The sequence below is a fragment of the Marmota monax genome, unplaced genomic scaffold (genome assembly GCF_021218885.2).
Source record: "Marmota monax isolate L192 unplaced genomic scaffold, Marmota_monax_Labrador192_F-V1.1 WCK01_AAM20220418_F8-fsc00253, whole genome shotgun sequence".
In the NCBI taxonomy this organism is placed as follows: Eukaryota; Metazoa; Chordata; class Mammalia; order Rodentia; family Sciuridae; genus Marmota; species Marmota monax.
In genome coordinates this window covers 1,727,303-1,749,389 of record NW_026695237.1, presented here as the reverse complement: position 1 = coordinate 1,749,389, position 22,087 = coordinate 1,727,303, and the positions used below count along the sequence as shown (strand labels likewise).

The following is a 22,087-nucleotide window of genomic DNA, read 5'->3' as shown; positions in this document are numbered from 1 at the left end:
ACACACAATGATGATCACTAATGGAATACTACTACTAAATAATTTCCTAAATAATAGAGAAAATTCATTGAATGTATGGGAGAAAATTACAAAGGCAAGAAAGGAGAAAGCAATGAGGATATAGTGTAAATAATAGAAATTAATAATACATTAATTATTACATAAAATTTAGTAATCTAATATTTCAGGTAAAAGACCAAAGGATATACCTAAAACATAAATATACAAATAAAATGAATGTTAAGAAAAAAAAATTGCTAGATATCAAGTACTAGAAGAGCCACTTTGTAATGATAAAAGTTAAAATTCATAAAGTTCTAAGACTCTTACACACCTAGTTACATCTCAAAATATGTAAAGTAAAATTATATTTGACTTTGGACTGGTAGTCATAATCTGCAATGCAATAAGGCAAAAAAAAATTTAAATAAGTATGAGAATTGGCAAAACTGTCATTCACAGCAGACATGACATAGAAAATCCAAAAGAATCTACAGATAATATATAAAAATCAACTTACTATATGGCAATAAATTTTCAAAAATGAAATTTTAAAATAATATTTACAACAGCATTACAAATCATCAGGTACCTCAAATATATCTAACAAAGACATTTTTAAAAAGCTTTAAAAGGAAAACCTTAGTTTTTGAGAGGCACTAAAGAAAGATCTAAATTTATGGAGAGTTACACAGTTTGAAAGAATGATTTGTTGGCAGATGCAATCAATTATAACGAAATTCCTACAGGTTTTCTCATGAAGCTTAATGATTCTAAAATTTACCATAGAAATGCAAAGAACTAAAAAGAGTCAAAATAGTCTTGAAGTTAAAAAAAATGGAACTGGCTCTACTTAAAAGTAGAAAGCCCTATTATAAAACTATTAATATTTAAACCAATATGACAGAGAAAAAGACAATAGACAATATAATTTACTAAAAGTCCAGAAACAGATTAATATATGAACATTGGATATATAAAAGAGGTAGCACTGTAGATCAACAGGGAAAGAAAAAAAACTTTTCAATAATTATCCAATAAGTTGGGTAATCAGGAAAAGAGGAAAGAGAATGAGCAGGGATATGATGAGGAAGGAAGGAAAAAGGAGAGAAGAAAAAAAGGAAGGAAGAATGGGAGGGAAGGAAGGAAAATTGGAGCTCTATTTCGCACTATACAGATAAGTCAAATCCAGATCCCCTAAAGATCTAAATATGGAAGATAAAATTATAAAGGATTCAAGAAATAATACAACACAATATCTTCATGATCTCAGGGTAAGGAAAGATAAACAAGTTATAAGAAATAAAAATTATAAAGAAAAGATTGATAAATTAATCTACATTAAAATCAAGTATTTCTATTCATAAAAATACAAAGAGTAACAAAAGGTATGCCAACAAGCAGGAGAAGAAATTTGTAAGACAGATAACTTATGAAGAATTTGTACTGAGAATATTTTTTAAGAATAAGGAAAAAAAAGCAAAATGGGTCAAAATCTTGAACACTTCATCTAAGAAGAAATCTAAATGGTCAATAAACATAAAAAAGGTATCAACCACAACACAAATCAGGGAAATGAAAATTAAACCACAATGAGATACAACATCATACCCATTAGACTTCCAAAAAATTTCAAGTCTAGCAGTATCAAGTGTTGGTGACAAAGTAGAGAAATGAAGGAAATAATCACAGTGTCAGTGGTGTGAAAATTTATACAACCACTTTTGAAAACAATTTGACATTAGATGCACATGACCTATGATTCTACAATTCTACTTGAATGATTACATCCTAGGGAGAAATTCCTGCAAACATGCAACAAGAGACATAAAGAAGAATGTTCAGTCTCCGTAAAGAAAGAGGAAAATAAAATAAAAACTAGACTCAACCCAAATGCCAGTCACAGAGGCATGGGTAATAAAATGTGGTTATGGTCAATTCACTAATAAAAACGAATTAAACCTACATCAAACAACATGGGCCAATTTCATAATGTTGAAAAGATAAAGAAAATTGCAAAACAGAAAATTTTTATGTTCATCTAAGTTTAAAAACAAGCAAAGCAAAGCAATTACTTAGGAATACAAACTGAAATCAGAAAAGTGTAATGAAGAGCAAAGAATTGATGACCACTATTGAGAATGACAGTTATCTCTGAGCAGGAAGGAAAGGGATCCAGAAGGAAAACACAGATATTTTTAAAGTAATAAAAACAAACTAGGTGATGGGTGTCCCTTGTACATTCTTCCTACTTTACAAATACTTAATGCAGCAAATTTCTATGGCTACTTAATGTCTAATAAAAAACATTAAAATAGCAGCTTAGGGTTGGGGTTGTAGCTCAGGTGGTAGAGCATTTGCTTTGCCCGTGTGAGGCAATGGATTCTATCCTCAGCATCACATTAAAAAAATAAATAAATAAAGGTATTTTTATCTATCTACAACTAAAAAAATAACATTTCATAATGCATGACTGTTGCCCCCTGGTGCCTGACTCAGGCAGGACCACAGCTACAAGTGAGTCCCAAAGGTCTCAAATAGAAATGAAAGAAAGGAAACTTCTTTTAACACTTCAAAGGCCACTTACCAAAGCTTACAACTTCACATATTGATTTCTATCCACATCAGAAACAAGATCCCCATAATTATTCAACATTGTTTCAGAGGCTCTAACTAAAATTAAATGGCAATTAAATACAATTGCTATACTATAAATTTGAAATTGTTTCTATAAAAAACAATTTTTCCTCCAGATGTTTTTATGAGTTTGTAATATAGAAGTAAATTACATTAAATCATAAATCACTAGCTTTTCTCCATATTAATACTAAGTGAGCACTAAAGATGGGGGAAAGTATTCCATCACAAAAGTGACAAAACCTATAAACACTCAGGAATAGATTTAACAAAATTATAAAAATCATATGAAGAAATTATAAAATCTTACTGAAGGATTTAAAAGAAGTCTTAACAAATAAAAAAAAACCATTTTGAATCTTCTGGGGACATTTAATATCATAAAAATGTCAACTCTCCCAAAACTTAAATTTTAAATTTAATGCGATTAAAATTTAAGTCCCAGTGGAACTTTTCTTTAGTCTGGGATGAGAGAGAATTGGATAATGTGATTTAAAATTTCATGAGAGAATTAAATCTAAGAAAGTCTGGAAAAGATTTATTTTTAAAGTGATTCATGTAGATGCTGAAAGTGACCAAAATTACTGTTTCAGCTGTGACCTCATCTTCACATCAGATTCACCCACACAAAAGATGACAGGATGTCTCCAATTAGGATATCTCCAAGAGATTCAAACCAGAGGGAAATATAAAGATCAAAGTGGTTCATATAGTAAATGGGGCTGGCATAAGAGAATTTCCACCTGGGGTGGGGGTTGACTTCTGCTTTACCACTACACTAAAATACATTCCACAGGAATGAAGGTTGACAAAAAAAAAAAAAAAAAAAAAAAATCACAACAAAATGGAGAAAGTTTTTTGGCTTTTGTCTCGGGGTAAGGTGCAGAGGTTGGGAAGAAAGGGATGGATTTTTCTTCCAGATGGTAGGAAACTCCCAAGTCTAACATGCTTATCTTTCAATGAATGCCACAAATCAAGCTAAGGACAAACCTGTAAAAAACTGAAGTTGTGAAATCCAAGAGATGGGCGCTCTGCCTTAGGTCCCAGGAGAAGCTGACAGGCTCGCATGCAGGCTGGCCCTTTTAAAGCAAAATGAAACACATGAAGCCTCTTTTCCTTTCCAAGTCTTTCACCTTGCAGAAATAAGGGCAGCCAGATAGGCATCTGAACCGCCCCCCCAGACACACACACTCCCACCCCACCCCCCAAAAAATAAAACAAGTTTTCTGTAGTGACCCCTCTTAGGGAAGGGGTCATTTGTTCATTTGGAAAACGAACAAAAAAGGTTTTATCTACAACGTGGGCTTAATACGCAGCGACCAGACAATAACAATTCCCCACTTTAGCATCCGGGGTGGGGCCAGCCCTTGCTGCCTGCTAAGAAGTCGCAAGGGTGTGACGTGAACCCAGTCGGCCTCATTCCCCACAGTGCCGTGCGCTGCACAGCAATATCGCGCGAGGTTTCCACAGCCAATGAGCAGGGCGTGGCAGCACGTGCAGGCTTAGCAACATAGGACAGGCGAAGTTGGGCCTCACCGCGAGGGTCTAGCCTGCAAAGGGCTCTTTCAGCAGAACACAACCGTTGGCCGGCTGGGAGAGGGGCGGTACCCTTATGGGACTGAGCGTTGGCCATCCTGAAAGCCTCTGGAGAAATGGCTGAGTGCCTGGGTACTGGCCATGTCCTCTGGGCCAGGTGAGAATTTACAATCAGCCCTTAGGCACGTGTCCTTTGGCAGCTGATTATGCGATTAAGGAATTCAAAGATTCCCCTCCATCAGGTTTTCTTCTCCCCTACCCACTGCAGCACCAAGCCACCCTGGTAACAGATTGGTCTAATTGGTGTGGCACTGAGGAGGAAATTGAGACCCCAGAGCTTTGAACAGAGAAGAGAAAAGGAGGAGAAACGGTTAGACCTGGTAGTAGATTAGAGCTGGCCACAGCTTGTGGAAAAACCTGCAGTCACCAAGGCAGCAAGGGGCCCAAGAGAATCCCTGGAAGCATCTCAGCAGAATCCAGAGGGTACTTGAAAGGAAGAGGGGTGATGAGCCTGCTGGGTCCTTACCCTCTCTCTGGTCCAAGTTTGATTGAGTGGTATGAGCTCCCCTACCTTCCAGACCTTGGCTAAGAATGCCAATACCAAAGGCATGGTCTGGTAGAGTCTACATAGAAACCCAGCCCTCCCTTTGGGAGATAAACTGGACAAATGGTTAGGCCTTGATGGCAGCCCTGGGGAAAGCATATTACCCTCACATGAGCTTCTAAGTAAGCAGCTGCAGGCCTACCAGTAGCATTCAGGAACCAATCCCTATCCCAGCTTTAACCAGAGGAGCTATAGTATTACTGGACTTTTATAACTGCTGGATAAATGTCAGGTGGACACTTGATCCTGTGAGTAAATAGGTTGGAAAAGCTCTACCATCATTCAACCCCTTTTAGAGGAGGAATGGGGAGCCAGAACGGACAGTAACTTCTCCTTACAAGCTGGGAAATTGGTTTTGCTGGACCCAACAGTGGCCTCGGTTGGGACTAGCATAGGGCAAGTTACTGAATTAAAAAGCAGGCCCAGCAACATCCTGGTTCATATGCTGAATGGGATGTGCCTTGCCAGGTCCGCCCCTCTGCGCAGTCCATGTCTTGCTAAGTAGAGTGTATACCTCCAGCAGTATCAGGAACTGACAGTCTGAAGGTATGTTCAAGGTGCTCTGCCTCCTGTGGCCAAGCTGGCTGTAGCAACTTCTCCAAGAACCTAGGGCAACATATTTCCTAGGAAGCCTCAGAGATTCCATTTCTGAGCAAGGCCAGAACCCTCCAGTGGAATTCTTAGAATGCTTGGTGGCTATCAATGAGTCCCTTACAACCTGGCTCAACTATAGAATGACCTTCCAACAGGGGCATATAGTCAGTAAAGGCAGCACAGGCTAGCTACACAGGCCAACCCCTAAATTCTGTGTGTATTGCAAACGTTTGGAGTTTTATCAAGCTTGACTTATTGGTCCTTAGAGCTGTGGACTCTGGTCTAATGCTGCTTGAACCCTGCATCTTGAAAGTCATGTTGTAACTCCAGGAACTGGATGTAACAAGAGAGGAGCCGATATGCCCCGCCCCCCCCCCCCCCAAAAAATCAGTGTTACTCACACAGTTACAAAAGAACCAGAGGTGTTTTCTCACTCTGTTATTAGTCCTTGCCTTTCTTTGGTAAATGAAAATGTCGACCTGGTTAATAGCATTTACCCCAAAGTGAAGTTTTAAATGGGGAATCCCTGGGACACTTAGGGGCTGAGGAGATACTTACCTGAGGACTCTGCCCCCTTGTTTTTCATGATTTGCAAGTAAGTCCCAAACTCATGATTCAAAACCACATGAAACCATGTACCAGAAGAGAAACACAACTGGTCAGTTAAAAGCCCTCAGTCTCATTGATTCAAACTTTCTAAAAAAATCATTAACTTTCACATTAGTAAACAATTCAGAGAAGTGAATTCCAACTGGCAAGTTGGAAGTGGGGGTAGGGGAAACACTGTGTGGTAGAAATTGAAATTGGAGGTCTTTCTCTGGAAGGCAGTGTGGGAATGTATTTTTAGAGTTGTTAGTGCACCCACAGTCTGACATAGATAATTCCAAACAGGGAAATGGTTCTAAATACAAATCTAAGTTAATGAACAAATATACACACACACTCACCAGTACTTTTCATGTTAGAAACAACCCTGTTTATAAATAGGAGATTGTTAAAAGAAATGACAATACATTCAAGATAATGAAATGCTCTGTGGTTGTTCAGGATAGAGGGCCAGACTCAGTGGTGCACACCTGTAATCCCAGCTACTTGGGCAGCTAAGGCAGGAGAAAACGATTAAGTTCAAGGCTCTGTCTCAAAAATTTTAAAAAGTTGGAGGGGGGCTGTGGATGCAGCTCAGTGGTGGAATGCCCCAGGGTTCAATCCCTAATACAAATTAATTAATTAATTAATTAAGCAGACCCATATGGGCAATTCTGAAATAGGCTCCAATATATACTTGGTAGAAACAGAACAGGTACTTGAGTATGCAGAGTCAGGATGGATAAACTGTCCAAGGAGAATCTGGGGACTGAAGGAGGGAGCCTAGATTTTCACAAATCAGCCTTTTATACTCTGGAATTTTACCACGTACATGTGGCACTTCACAGACAAAATAAACAAAATCCCAATCTTCTTAAAAACTAGAATTGCGGTCCTTATTCACTTCCTGGCAGCCTTGTGCCAAGGAATTTCCCAGTATAGATGAATCAAACCATCTCCCTCTTCCCACATCGTCAAATAGGTGGAAGCAAGTCAGCTGTCCTATGGTGTTTCCAAGAAAGGAGAGGGGACCACTACATTTTATCTTCCCATCTAGAACAGAAGGATCTCTGCCTAGGAAACAAGACTGCATTCAGCAAAGCTGAGGCCAACCTCAGCTTAATAAGCACATCCAGAAGTTGAAGCTAGGAATCCAGTCTTCATTTCTGTGTGTACTAAGGACACTGAAGCTGAAAACTTCAGTGAAGATGGCGAGATGAGGAAGAAGACTTTGAAGACAGTTTAAAGCCACATGGTAGAAAAAAATGAAGAGGAAAGTGCTGATTTCACTGAGGAGAACACAGACTGAGTTTGGGAGTCTCACCAGTACAAGTTTATACTATTGCATTTTGATAACATGTAAGTAAAAAACTTGAGTATTATCTTCCAGTAAAAACGCAGAACCAACTTCTTTTTAGATTAAAACAGTAGTTTTGTGAACAAAAATGGACCACTTGCTACCTGGGGTAAACAGAGCTGGATGAAAAGGAATCAACAGCTCAGGAAACCCCCCAAGAGTCTTGGAGGATGTTCCAAAAAAGACATATTTTAGCCCTCTCCCAGGGATATGGTTTGGGGAAGCCCAAAACCCAACAGTCACAGGTGCTTCCATGAACAAGTGGGGAAAGACCTTGGATTTTCAATGTGGCTGGTGTGGCTCCCCACTGTTTCTCCATCTCCTGCGGAACTCACTTGGCAGCAGACTGGCTGGCCACTGCTGGCCTGGGCAATAGATGGTTTAAAAAAAAAAACAAAAAAAAAAAAAACCAAGGTGGTTTGAATCATAGATCCGTCATAAAAGGTCACACACAGTTCTTGTGCCAACAGAGGCCCCAAATAGAAGTGGGAAGAGTTAGGGGAAATGGAACCAGAATTATTCCTACAGTCAGAGAAAACTCAGCAACTCTTGCCTGTCTGACCCCGAGTTGTTACTTGAGGGACTGTGACTGGACAATGAGGGAAGGCCAGGTGTGCTTTTCCTGCAGAGCTGCTTTTGAAGTCCCTGCAGTCAGGGGCTCCCTGACCCTTCTGACTCCCCTAGAGCAGGGACTGTGCAGGGGCTCCATGGGGCCCAGCAGAGGGAAGAAATAAGAATAACAGCCGTAGGCACTCCTGAGGCAGCCACAGACGGAGGCCTCTGCCAACTCAGCACCAGGGGTCTTTCACGCACCTGAGGATTCCTTTGGAATTAAACACTCCTAAGTGCTGCTACCCAGGTAGAGATCTAACTAGGCTATCTACTCTTCAACCAGGACTCAAGCTGGAAAACCTCCTTGTCCATGGTAACTGAGAAAAATCACTTCTTCATCACTTCTTCAGAGAGAACTTGGTGGATGGGGAAGCAAATTAACCAGAATCTCAAAGCCATGAGCTGAGATGGGAGCTGCAAGAGGAGCATCCCTCTGACCCTAGGAGGCCATGCTGCTCTGGTGAATTCACCTCCCACACCTCTGTCCCTCAGCTCTCCACATTGTTCAACCACCCCCACCCCTGGAGCTGGTCCAACTTCAGGATGGTGTGCTAACCCTGTATTGAGGAGCCGGGAGCAGCAACCTAGGGTGGCAAAAGTATCCTTTGCCAAAGAATCACACAAAAAAAGTATGGTCTCACAGCAGGCACAGCATTTTGTTTCTTTTAAAAAATAAATATTTATAAACTTAGGGAGGAAGATTCAAAGAATCAGAGTATCTTTCCCTCCAAAAGCACAAATGTCCCACGTGAGTTAAACCAAGGTTAAGTCTACCAACCCATGAATGAAATCCCCCTCCCCGGAAACTGCTGTGTTCAGGGGTGGGTAGGCAAGGGAGCTGATCTCTCGCTCCTGGCCCCTCAGTCTCCCTTGGTGATGAGGTCCTCGATGTAGGCATCCAGCTCATCATCTGTGTTGATGTCTATGTCCTGCAACAGAGCGGGGCAGGGATCAGCCAGGGCCAGAAAGTGTTGTTGTTGTTGTGGGGGGGGGGGGTGCCTCTCCACCCTTCTCCCAGTTCCTGGCGTTAAGCCCAGAGTCCCCTCCCCATGATGCACTCCACCCTGGCTGCCAGGCTCGCTCCTGTCCTGATCATTTCCCCTATCCCCACCTCAGATGATGCCCAGATTTCTTCCTTCTGCTCTACTGTTCCACTTCCTTAGACGAGTGTTTCCCTTAGTGTTGCCCACTTCTGTCATCACCCCAATCAATGTCCAGGCCATCACCATTTCTTACAGACAACTGTGTGAACTTACATGTTCCCTGGTTCTAACCTCCACCCCTCCAACCAACTGGAGTATCATAATGAAAATTGGACCAGGCCACATCCCTCCAATGACTCCCTACTGCCACCTTCATAAAAGTCCTTGTACTTCTTTTATCCACAACTCCCACTCAGGCTGAGTCCTGATCATTTTCCCTCATTTCTCACTCTTTTATTTTCCCTCATTTTTCACTCTTTGTCTTCTACCCTGACAAGTGACCTCACACACTGTCCACCATTAGTAGCTCTGTCTCTTCCTCCAGACACAGAGCAGGCCCCCTCGGTATTCACTGCCTGGAATAAGGGGCACTCCCCACTTCTGTACTACCCAATCCCATCTGGGCATCATCTGAAAAAACAAGACTTTTGTAGACTGGAGGGTTCTCAAAGCAGGCTACACATTGGAATGTCTGAATAAGGGACAATGTTCAGTGGGTCTGGCTGGGATGAGGCCCAGGCAGCCACACCACCTCAAGCCCTCCTGGTCAGGATGCAGTGCAGCCAGGGTTGGAACCACAGATTCCTGTGAGTGGATAGAATCCAGTGAGAAGGGAGCAGGAGATGCCCAGGCCCCCCTCCCTGAGAGACCAGGTGGTCCAACTGCAATGAGAGGGCTGCCTGGCTCACCTCCTGCACCTTTTGCAGGAGTGCCACGATGTTGGTCCTCAGCTTCTGCAGCTTCTCCTCTGTCTCACGGAGTTTCCTCTCGGAGGTGCGCAGGCTTTCCTCAGAGGCCTTGGCTCTTGAGTCAGCACGGCTTTGATAGGAATGGCACAGATTCTGGAGCCCTACTTCATACTGCTTGAAGTACTCTTTCTGTGGAGGGAAGGGTGAAGGCAAGATGAGTTTCTGAGGGTTCCCCAGTGCCCCAAACACTGGATTCCATCCCTGGCACCACATAAAAATAAAATATATATATAAAAAAAGAAAAAGAAACCTCTCAATGCTGGTAGCTCATGTGTCTTTATAAGAAATAACCTCCTCTTAGCTCTTAGGCTACCCCTGGTCGGAAGCAGAGTAAATCATGTTATAAATATGACCTAATTAGAATATTAATATTGTTTTTTGTTTACACTGAGATTCCATGTAACATTTCATTTGAAACAGGCATGTTGCTGCCTTTTCAAAGATCTTGACAAACTGCTACAAACTGCTAATTAACAGTAACTACTAGGCTGGGGTTGTGGCTCAGCAGTAGAGTGCTCACCTAGCACATGCGAGGCCCTGGGTTCGATCCTCAGCATGACATAAATATATAGAATAAAGCTATTATGTCCAACTACAACTAAAAAATAAAAACACCCCCCCCCCAATAAAAAACAATAACTACCACCCCATGGGTTTCAAGTTCTCAAGGGACATAGTAAAAAAAGTTTGATGTTGCAAAAATATTTACTACACAAATCTGCAGTTGGTAGATGCTTGCTGGAACAGTAATCCTGGTGTCCTTTTTTGCCATCTGGAATAGTAAAAATAACCCCTCCTGGGCTGTTGGTATAGCTCAGTGGTACAGCACTTGCCTAGCATGCACAAAGCCCTGGGTTCAATCCCCAATCCCGCATTATAAAAAATTATCCCTCCTATTTTATTCATGGCTGCCATCTGCCATACCATTTTGCTGAGTGCTTTACCTGTGTGATCATGTCCTTATCCAAGAGTTAAATGTGAAGGTCTTTCTCCTTTGGACCTAGGGAGACCAGCTGCCCATCTAGAAGGGCACTGGGGGGTAGGCGAGTGCTCTACCTCTGAGCCACAATCCCAGCCCCACATTGAAAAGTTTCTGATTCTGTTTTAAAAACTATAACAAGCAAGTATATAACTAAGAATCTAAACTTTTCAAACCAAGATGACTAGATATATTTCATGTTTTGCACACCCAAAAAAATACTTACCTTGGCAGCTCAAAATAAATAAGCCGATTCCAAAACATTAAAATTCACAATGTCAGGGCAACCATGATTGATACTAGTTTCTTTAAAAAACAAAAAAACCTTTTTACTTTAAATTCACAAACAGCTGTTTGTTTCATTAGTTTTTTTGTTGTTGACATTTTTTATTTTTTAATGGTACTTGAATCTAATATTTACAGGGCCTCTAAATGGAACTTTTAGGCTGGCATGATAGGAAAAAAGAACAAATATTTACAGACTGACAGAGACAAAATGAACCTAGATGCTTTTATACCAAAGAAAATTTGATTTCTGACATTATAACCAGGAGATTAAAGTTGTACACTGTTATTATACCTCATTTTATAAAAATAAGTTACATACTATTTTTAGAGTTAGACACTCACACTGACTTTGCAGTGGGCACTGTTGCTCAGCCCCAAACAGAGGTCCTGCTGTACCAAGCCACTGCTGAGTTTGGCAACAACTTTAAGCCAAAAGAAACAAATCTGACTGACAAGAAGATGACAGACAGACCTAGCCATCCTATCAAACTGTTCATTCTCCTGGGATTTGCATAAAGCACCCAAAGCCTAAACAAGGGCAAAAGCTGAAGCATGCATGGAGCATTCTGTGAAGACACCGTCCTAAGTCTGTTCTAGCTCCTCACTTTGCAGGGAGAGCAAGGCAGCACTGTAAGGAGAGAAAGATGATCTATCCTAAGAAGTGCCTGGGTTCAAATTTGGGCTCTGTCACTAAGAGACTACCTTTCCTGAGTCAGTTTCTTCCACACCTAGCTTATCTCATTTTTTTTTTCAAAGTAGAAAGGAGATAAAACCCCGTATTTTTCTCTCTGGCAAACTACATTAAGCACAGAGCTATTACATGAAAGCCCCAAATCTTGAACATACTTATCCTGAAATCTCTATTTTAATCCTCTTCCCTTCCCTAGATCACTGAGCTATTCCTAATACCACTTTCTGAGTATGAGTCCTAGACCCCTATTCTCAAGAGAGTCCTGACTCTCTTTCATCTATACCTATACACTACACAGCCCTAGAAATATGGTGTTGATACTTCCAATGCAGCACAAAGCTTATTACCTTCCTAACACTTGCCACTAAAATAATTCCCCACAGGCCTGAGACACACAGCAAGGATGAATAATTGCCACAGAGACTGTGTGGCCTGCATACCTTCAATTATTTGCTAATGGGCCCTCTACAGAAAAACACTGTTGGCCCCTACTCTAGACATGGTTCATTATTAATTATTTCTTCAGCTCGAGCCTTTGCTGGCTGGCCTCCATTTTCTACAGAGGTTAAGTCAGCATGACTATATTAGATTGACCCAAGATGCTTCACTTCCTATTCTCAGCTCACCTTACAACCTGTTTCTGTGACCCCGTCCTTTCAGCCCACCAGCCTTTTTTTAAAAAAAATATTTTTTAGTTTTAGGTGGACACAATGTCTTTATTTTTACGTGGTGCTGAGAATCGAACACAGTGCCTCAAGCATGCTAGGCAAGCGTGCTACCACTTGAGCCACATCCCCAGTCCCCTGAGCCTTTTTGTTCACAAAAGTCCCAGCTTCAGACATCACCCTTCACCTACATAGGCAGGCATTTGCAAAAGCCCTTGTTTTCTTTGCACTGAGTCGTTTCCACCCCCACCCTCAGTTTCCCGCTGCCACAACACTTGTGAAGATCTTGGCCTCATGACCAGATACCTGGTCTTAGTTCAGACCAGAAACCTGGTCTTAGTTTAAGCAGAACTGCTCACTACGAGGTCCAGCAGAGGACCTTCTAAAAGAGGCAATAAATCAACAACACTTGCTGGGCTACATAAGCCCTAATACTGATCTCCACATTCCACAAGCTTCTCTCTACCTCCCTCCCAGTTTCACATTTTAGCCACTCTGATTCTAAACTCATTGCTGTTGCTTAGAACAGGTTTACTCCTCTGCTAGAGTAAAGGCAAAGGGATATACCTGTCATAAAAACCAGGCCTAGTAGCACTCATAAGGGGGGCTAACCTCCACATATGTTGGGGTAGAGTTGCTCTGCACACCAGTAAACCACTTTTCTCACAACATGAAGTCTTCCCTGCTCAGAAGAAGAAAGGGAAGCTGGCTAAGGTGGGGCATGTAACTAAGAGCAATCACAAGACTGTTCACAACAAGACTGGGGCAAGTACGGGGGTACAAAATCAAAGATCAGGCCAGACTCACCAGGGGAAAAGATATTAGCTCATCTGAATTCATAGCACTCAGTTCCTTCTTAGAGATGGGGAAACTCGGAGGCAGGAAATACCGTAAGCAATTCCTAAGAAATAAAGTAGCGACAGGAACTCAGAATGGCATGGAAAGAGAGCTATTGCTAGTCTTGAGTTAAAAAAAAAAAAAGAAAAGAAACATACCGGAGAATCTGGACCAGCAAGTCAATTGTCTCATGGTTGGTGTTTGGGGCAGTGGTATCAGGCTCAATGCGGATGCAGTCAGAGGTGGAGGGCTCTGCCATGGCTACAGCCTGCTGGGCCACTACGGCCTCCTCTTCCTCCCCACCCTCTTGCTGTGTGTCAGGGCTCTGATACTCTGGAGAGGGTGGCTTCATCAGCCGCACATCTTCACTGCCTTTCTCCACCCTATGGGGGACACAGAGCTTACGTTATATCTGTCCCAGACTCTTAGAATAAGCTACTAGAAGGGAGGCCAGAGGCCTCTCCTCCCCATGCCCTAACTTCTATCATTCTGTCTTCCCGGAAGGGGTCCTTACCAGCGATCTCTTGGAGTCGTATCTGTGGGCACATAGTCAAATTTCACCTTCCACCGTACCACATTCTTGCCCACCTCCACAGCTGTGACACGGCCTGTGTACCACTCTCTGTTCACACGTACCTCCACATGCAGCCCTTTATCTGAGAATTTGGAAAGAAGTGAGAATCAAGAGAACTAGAGTCTTCCATTCAGCCACCTTAAGAAAGGTAGTCCTCAAGGCTTGGAGGACAGAAGCCCCTAAATGCTGTCACCCTCACTGCATCTTAGTTTAATTCTCCCTCTTTAGAAAAAGAATGCCAAAAAGCATGAGGATGAGTGACAACCAGCAACAAATATCAAGGAATTAGTGTTAAAAGTAATCACAAAACAGGGTTGAGAGATGTGGCTCAGTGGTAAAGCACTCACCTAGCATGTGCAAGACACTACATTCAATAATTACCACCACACACACACACACACACACACACGCATGCACAAAAAGGAGGAGAGGGTTCCATCTTTAGAATTATCTCTGAGATTAGATTAGGATCCTGAGTACAGAGCCCAAGCCCAGGAATGATAACCCAAACTTTCAAAAATAAACTGATGCTTGCAAAAGATCTACACTCCTACCCACAGGTTTCTAGGGACCTCCCCAAACTCACCTTTCTGAGCTTTCTTGAGGTCAGCTGGGTCCTCTTCCCCAGCACTGTCTGACAACTGTAAGAAAAAGACACTGTTAGAGGCATTCCTAGTGCCTCCTGAAAAGATGACTTGTATTACTGGCTACCCAGGGTCTCACTGCCACCTTCATGGTACAGTTTAAATCACTCTCTAAATTCACCTTTATAAATAAGACAGAAGGCAAGGAACAGAATGTCACAGACACAGAGAAGTGAAGTGATTCTAACCCACTGATGTGTACCAGTGTAACTAAAGGCCTGGGAATAAAGATCCTGCAATGGCATCAAACTTCTATTCATCTGCGTCCTTCAAAGAGCAACTAGGCTTGTGAAAAGGCTCTTGGAGTTAGGTAACAGAGATGGTGACAGTGGCTGCACCAGAGGGGCAGAGCGGGGCACAGTCTTGACCAGACTGTTTGCAGGTTTTCCAGGTGCCTCTGGTGGCTGGAGAAGCCTAGAGGTACTGGCCTCTACCCGGGTTGCCAGAGCTGGCACAGACAGTGTGGGCTACAGGCTCTGGAGAGGAAGGCTCTGAGAACCTCACCTCAACCACCTACCTCATTTGATTCCTTCCTTTCCTCCTTCACAGCAAATTTGCCCCTCTTGCACCGCTCCTTCCTCTTCTCAGGCTCTTCCTCAGCTTCTTCCTCATCAGAGACCCCAAGACTCCGCTTCCGACCAGGGGTAGCCTAAAAGCAAGAAAATGGGAAAGTGAGGGGCCCTGTTCATCCCTCAAGGCACAGGAAATTTCAAGTGAACAAAGGAGCCATTCAGAGAAGGGCTTGTACTTCAACTGCAATGACATTGCTTGGTTCAAAATATAAACACCTTCTGGCCCTTGTGCCATGAGGACCTTTGCTCAAAGTTGTCATGGAAGAAGCCTCTTGGTTCATTCACTGCTTAGGCACCTAGCCAGCTAGCTATGACCTCTCTGATATACACTAACCATTGCCACAGCTGCCAAGGCTGTGATCTGGTTGCCAACCCATGCCTACATGTGAGAAGCCCATGGAGATGATTAAAATTCATGGAGACCAAAGCTCAGGGGAGCAGGGAAAAACCTGTGGACAAGGTACCAATTTATACTATGACCCTGACCAAATCTCTTAGCTATGTAGACTCCCCGTCGTTGGAATCAACAGAAAAGCTCTCGATTTAATGTTCTTCCTTCAGTTCCCTTACCACGGCTTTAACACAGAGTAATTCCATTCCTACAGCACTAGTAATAGGTTAGGGCTTGGGAGAGGGTAAAGCATCTCACCGGGGAGAGTTTAATAGGTGGCTCTGGCTTCTTGACCACTGGAGTCTTGATGGCTTTGGGGGCAGGGACCTCCCGAAGGCTCTTGGAGTTAGGTAACAGAGATGGTGACAGTGGCTGCACCAGAGGGGCAGAGCGGGGCACAGTCTTGACCAGACTGTTTGCAGGTTTTCGAGGTGCCTCTGGTGGCTGGAGAAGCCTAGAGGTACTGGCCTCTACCCGGGCTGCCAGAGCAGGTGGCTTTGGAAGGCTATTGATGACAGGGGCTTTTCGAGTTTGGCTGGCTGGTCTGGAAGTCTGCAGGGAAGGAGGTCTGCTCGGGGCATTCTTGATCACAGCAGGTAAAGGGGGTGACCGAGGACGCTGAGGTCTCCGCGCAGGTTCCTATAAAAAGCCCACAGAGAATGAGAACATTGATCCTGTCCTGGGACACCTAAGAAAGAGTTCCTTCTCATGCTCCCAGACTTTTACCTCAGTGGAAGGTCTGGTGGTCACTTCCAAGGGCAATTTCTTCAGGTCAGCTTGGGAGCGGATGGGTGTGGTTTTCTGGAAGGCAAATATGATGATAAAAGTTTTCTGCATATCTTGATACAAATCAATTTTTGGGGAATCATCACTCTGTGTCTGGGACAGTGGGCAAATAAAAAGAAAACCTGGGTCACAGTCCTAGTTCTACAAGCCTCCATTCTCATCAAGATGATGAAAAATACATAAACACTAAAATACGAGCAAATTGACACTGTGATTAATCCAGCAAGTGAGAGACTTGGGAAAGTATCTATAGACTGAATTTCTATCAAAGGAATCAAAAAAACCTAATAGACGTGTGAAACTCGGACAAGGCCAGAAAAGACAGGTGGGACTCAGTAGAGAGGTACATATTAAGACACTTCATGTTAGTGAGAGTATGTCTACAGACAAAGCAGCCAGAAAGGAAAAAAAGCTTTTATAATAAAATATAAAATAATGAAACGTATCTAGAAAAAAGGGACAAACCAAGGAAAAAAAGAGGAATGAAGACCTAGAGATTCTAAAAGAAACATACGTGGACACAGGAAAAAAGTCCAATGTTACACATAAGAAATAAAAATTTTAAGATACATATCTCTGCCTATGTATTTGTGAAAACATTTGAAAATGATACTCTTATATTGGTAAAGAATAGAAATTAAGCCAGGTGCAGTGGCACATACCTGTAATCTCAGCTACTTGAGAGGATGAGACAGGAGGATCATAAGTTCAAGGCCAGCCTCAGCAATTCAGTGAGACTTTTATCTCACAAAAAATAAATTAAAAAGACTAGGGGGTACAGTTTACTGGTTGAGCACTTGCCTAGCATGCAAGAGGTACTAGGTTCAATTTCTAGGATTGCTGGGGGTGGGAGGCTGAAAAAATAGAAATTAAATAATCTTCTGAAGGGTAACTTCATATGACTTATTTAAAAAGCCACCAATTTTTTCTTTTTTTTTCCTTTTTTTTTTTTTGGTACTGGGGATTAAACCCAGTAGCACTTCACCATTGAGCTACATCACTAACCCTTTTGATCCTAAGACAAATTCTCACTAAGTTGTTGAGACTGGTCTTGCAATCCTCCTGCCTTGGCCTCCCCAGTCATTGGGATTACAGGCATGCATGCACCATTGTGCCTGGCTAAAGCCATACAATTTTTCAAACTCTTTTTCTATTTCATTTCTAGAAAATTACCAAGAAAAAAAAAATACATGTGTGTGTGTGTGTGTGTCATTAAATACATAGGTGGCATAATCTTCATACCTTTTTAAAAAATATTTTTTTTTTTAGTTGTAGATGGACACAATGACTTAATTTTTTTATTTGTGTGGTGCTGAGGATTGAACCCAGTGCCTCACATGTGATAGGTGAGTGCTCTACCACTGAGCCACAACCCCAACCCATAATCTCCATACTTTTATGAAAAATATAATTGTATTTATATATATTACATTTAGGTATTTGTGAAAAAACTGGAAGGATATTTAATGTGGTTAATTCTACAACAGGATGTTTTCTCGAGTTTTTCATCCATCCTAAATAAACTGGACTACTTTGGAGTATATAAACAAAATAGTTTTTTTTGAAAGAATAAGCAAGGCATACTTGAAAAACAGAGCCTGCAATCTAGGGTTGGAAAGCCTTGACCAGCATACATGGGTGAGTGGAGGGCAAAATTGACAGTGGGTCCAAGGAAGACCCTATACAGGCTGGTTCTGCCCACTGCCCACACACCTGAAGGGCCTCTAACTTCTCCTGCTGCTGGCGGATTTTTTCTGTTAGCTGTTTCTGCTTCTCTTCCTGGGTTTTCAGGTCCTTTTTGAATGTCCCCAGGGGAACCTTTTGCTTCTGTTCAGAAGCCTCGCACCTGTAAAGAGAAAAAGCTAGGGAGGCCATGGCAAGACAAAGCTCCAGCAGGGCAGGGACTTTTCTCCTCAGCCAACCCTGCTTTCTCTCAAAGAAGAAACCTCCTCAGAACTCTCAAGGCATGAAACTGGCATGCACTGCAGGACATGTGTCTATTCTTCCTTTTTGGGCATTTACTAAGTACAGCAAGCCAGAGATAAGGATGTGAGCACTGGTCTCAAGAAATGTAGTAAATTATTTACCCAAAGAGTGGAGAAATAGTGAGGAAAAAAGGGTGGTAGATTATTCACAATCTCCGTGTTAGAAAAAGTGCTCACCGGTCCTGCTCAGGATCAGGGTTCATGGAACAAACCCAGGTGTCAGGGTAATCTTTTTCCACTGAACTCAACTGGAAGGGGAGGGTCCTCCACTTCAGACACAAATCTGTGACATGGAAAACACCCACGTTAGCCACATCCCATTAATAATATCTGGAATCCAAACTCCTCACAGCCAGACCCAAGACAAGGATGCCCCAGACTATCCACACAAAGATCTTTTCTTTAGTGCCAATTCTGCCTGTCCTTACAGAACAGTAATTTTTCTCAGAGACAATAATTCTAGCAAAGATGAAAACTTTATGGACTATAAATACCCCAAACCCCTCCTCCTCCAACTGGATCCTGGTTCAGTCATGCACTCACATTAGAAATATGGTACCAAACCCACTGAGCCTGGACCCATCTATGACAAGACAAACCTGAAAGGTTAGGTGACCTTCTGCCTCATTCAGCAGGGTCAGGAGAAACTGGCACAGCCTTAAGACTGAGCTTGCAAAACTTATCAACAAACAGACATATCCCTAGAATTAGATCCATGAACATTAGTCAAGTCAGGAGGTCAGCATGCAGATAAAAAGGAAGCCGGAGTGGTCAAAGACTACAATGGAAAGGATTCAGGAGGAGGGTTCCAACCACCCCAACTCACCACACTGAATGGTGGTGGGGATTTCCATAGCTCTCCGGCGTTTGTATCGCAACTCACTGGATGGGGGCTGGTTCCAGTTGGCAGAGAGATAGCCAAACTCATCCCAGAACTTGATGATTCCACGCTGGGCTAGAAGGCAACACCCACAATCACATTAGTAGTCAGCCTTGCCCTCTTCCTAAACTCACCCTTTCCAGCCACAAGAGCCTCTTAAGGCTGAAGAAAAAAGAGAACGACCAAAGGCCTAGCAGTCCAGTCCCATTACCAATGGCAATGTCCTTCCAATACTGTGCCAGGTGCTCCCCCATAGCCCGCAGCAGGTGCCGGTACTCCTTGGCATCAGCAAAGTCCTGCTTATTGTGTGTAGGTTCTAGGACCAAGTAGGGCACATCGACAACTCCAACAACCCCTCCACATGCCCTGCAAAGAGAATGAGGACACAGTCCTGTCATCTCAGTTGCCAAAACCCTCCTGCCATCCTCCTTGGTCTAGAAAGCTCCGCTTGGTTAGTACTCACATGCCCCCTTCCAATTGTGGGCCCACTTTCTCATACATCTTTATCAGGCGACTACAGTTATAGATGAACATGCCATCTAGGTCCCGGTGTTCAATGTTGACCCCAAAAACAAAATTCAGTTCCTTAGGTTCTTTGAGTGCTCTAAGAACAATGACCAAAAATTAATTAATTACAGGCAAATCTATTCATTAGCATACAAATACCATGGAAATGAAGAGTGTTAAGCTTAAACCTATGTGATCTAGTAGTCTCGCAGCACACTGTGCAAAAACTCAAAGCTTCCCTAATTAAAAGCATATGATTCTGACTTTCTGAATAAAAAAACAGGGACAAGTTTTTGTATGAATGAGTTATTGAGAAGCTGCTGCAAATCTCCACAAAGATAGACACATGGTAGAAATAAACACAGGTTGTCTTCATACCTCCCCCCAAACTCCACTAATGTGATAGTAAATTAATTTTTTAATTTAGGCAAAAATTCACAAAACACATGAAAGAAGACACCATTATGTTGATTAATGTCAACAAAATACTGGATGCCTGAAAAGCAGACGAGCAATGAAAGGATGAAGACTGAAGTAACCTGCAGGCATAGGAATTTACACCCCAGAAAGGCTCTAGACATGAAGCTGGGACAAAGGACAAGGGGATAATTTAGTGAACCAGGACAAACGAATATTCTAAATTTTAAAAATCTACAAAACTCAATATATAGCATTACTCCACATTTGTAAATAGCAAGAAGAGAACAAATTATGAATGTATATATGTGCAACACAAAAAACTAAGAGTAGGTTATCACCAGATGATAAAAGCATAAATTGCTGAGACTGGCCTTGAAAATGTGATCCTCCTGCCCCAGCCTCCTGAGTCACTGGGATTACAGACATGAACCAGTGTGCCTAACTTAGAATTGTATTTCTTAAATGTTTTGTATTTTTCAAGTTCTATACAATGAGCATTTTGTATATCTATTTTTTCCACCTTTTGGTGGTACTGGGGATTGAACTAGGACTTCACAAATATTCTATCAATGAGCTATACCCTCAGCCCTTGTACATCCATTGAAAGAAAGAGCAGGACACAGTGGTGCATGCCTATATCACTAGCCACCTGTGAGGCTGAGGCAGGAAGATTCCAAGTTCAAGGCCAGTTTCAAAATAAAAACTTATAAAGGGCTTGGGACATAGCTCAGTGGCAAAATGCCCCTGGGTTAAATCCTCAGTAATGAGATAAAAAAGAAAAAAGGAAGGAAGTAAAGAAGGAAGGTGAGATAACTGCTGGTGAGGACAGTTAAGTGTTCAAGGTGCCAGCTTTGCCTTGCCTTTTGTAGGCTTAGGGAAGAGCTGGAAATTCAATGTAAAACCTTTCCCCTGCAGGGATATTTGTAAAGCATTTGGAATCACAATATTGTCTTTCTCAAAGTAGTCTTGGTGACAGAATGGCAACCTTCAAAAGCTACATCATTATAAAAGTTCGAAGGACAGCTCCCTCACCGCTGCTTGGCCTCCTTGATCCTCTTCTTGACATCAGCTTCTCTGCGCAGAGTAATGGCTGTATTCTGGACCTGTCGCAACATGACCTGGACACACACATCAGGATCAGGTAAGCAGAGGAGGTACTCTGGGCCCCAGGAGGTATATTATGACACTACATATAAAATTCTATTACTCTAAAACCACACCCAGAGATTTATCTTTTTCCTACAGAAAATGATCCCTACTGGGGACAAATTCAAAAGCTGTATTTTGCTCGACCAGGCTCACATGGTAAGGGATCGTAAGTGCCAGATATGCTGGAGAGGAGCTGAATGGTATGAGGCCTTACCCTTGAGTCCCGAGTGAGATCTCCACCCAGGCGTACTTCTAATGTCCGAGCTTTGCTCTCTGCCTCCCGAGCTTTCTCTTCAGCTGAAACCCAGAAGAAACAACAATAAAGAATTCAAAGGTTCAAAACTCTCTTCCCTCCTGGATCCACAGAGCAGTCCCTGCTATACAAAAAGTGTATACACCAGCAAGGAAAAGGCCAGCTGGTGAGGAACATTGGAACAGCCCTTCCAGCCTAGACTACAGGATTACTTCAGAAAGGAAAATGTGAAGCAGGTACTATTTACACATAAGACATGCTTTTCAAACTTCCAAATGAATCAGAACAGGTAAAACAAAACAAACACCCAAGGCAATTCAAATTGAGCTGGAGGCCAAAAGAAATTTTCAGCCTATCATTAGCCATCAAGCAGCCAAAAATCTCTAAGAAGTCCTGGTATCCCTGGTGAGAGACCTTGAGATTTCTGCCCTGGAGTCAGGTAAACAAATTTCACAAGTATTTGGATCAAAGATCAGTGTGGGATTCTTCACCCTGGGCAAGCGAAAGAGTTGAAAGTATTTTAGATAAGGCTCTAAAAATGGCAGAAGAGAGTAGAATTTAGAGAAAAAAGTACTGAGGGAGCTGGATAT

General features: G+C 42.4%; 1 protein-coding gene across 2 annotated transcripts in view; it reads right to left on the bottom strand.

Moving 5' to 3' along the window:
• Positions 1-8,555: 8,555 nt before the first annotated feature.
• Morc2 (MORC family CW-type zinc finger 2) overlaps positions 8,556-22,087 on the bottom strand; it is a 37,805-nt gene continuing 24,273 nt past the window's right edge. The window contains exons 11-26 of one of the 2 annotated variants that reach the window (XM_046439510.2): positions 21,459-21,541; positions 21,128-21,213; positions 19,632-19,772; positions 19,380-19,534; positions 19,115-19,243; positions 18,466-18,571; positions 18,017-18,149; positions 16,244-16,318; positions 15,776-16,156; positions 15,072-15,203; positions 14,497-14,551; positions 13,851-13,992; positions 13,495-13,719; positions 13,307-13,400; positions 9,826-10,005; positions 8,556-8,854 (exon numbers count right to left, since the gene is read on the bottom strand). In XM_046439510.2, the coding sequence (XP_046295466.1) occupies positions 8,786-8,854; positions 9,826-10,005; positions 13,307-13,400; positions 13,495-13,719; positions 13,851-13,992; positions 14,497-14,551; positions 15,072-15,203; positions 15,776-16,156; positions 16,244-16,318; positions 18,017-18,149; positions 18,466-18,571; positions 19,115-19,243; positions 19,380-19,534; positions 19,632-19,772; positions 21,128-21,213; positions 21,459-21,541 (2,186 nt within the window). In that variant the 3' untranslated portion in view covers positions 8,556-8,785. Of the gene's footprint in view, positions 8,855-9,816; positions 10,006-13,306; positions 13,401-13,494; positions 13,720-13,850; positions 13,993-14,496; positions 14,552-15,071; positions 15,204-15,775; positions 16,157-16,243; positions 16,319-18,016; positions 18,150-18,465; positions 18,572-19,114; positions 19,244-19,379; positions 19,535-19,631; positions 19,773-21,127; positions 21,214-21,458; positions 21,542-22,087 lie in introns of both variants that reach the window. The other variant, XM_046439509.2, reaches the window with a different exon arrangement.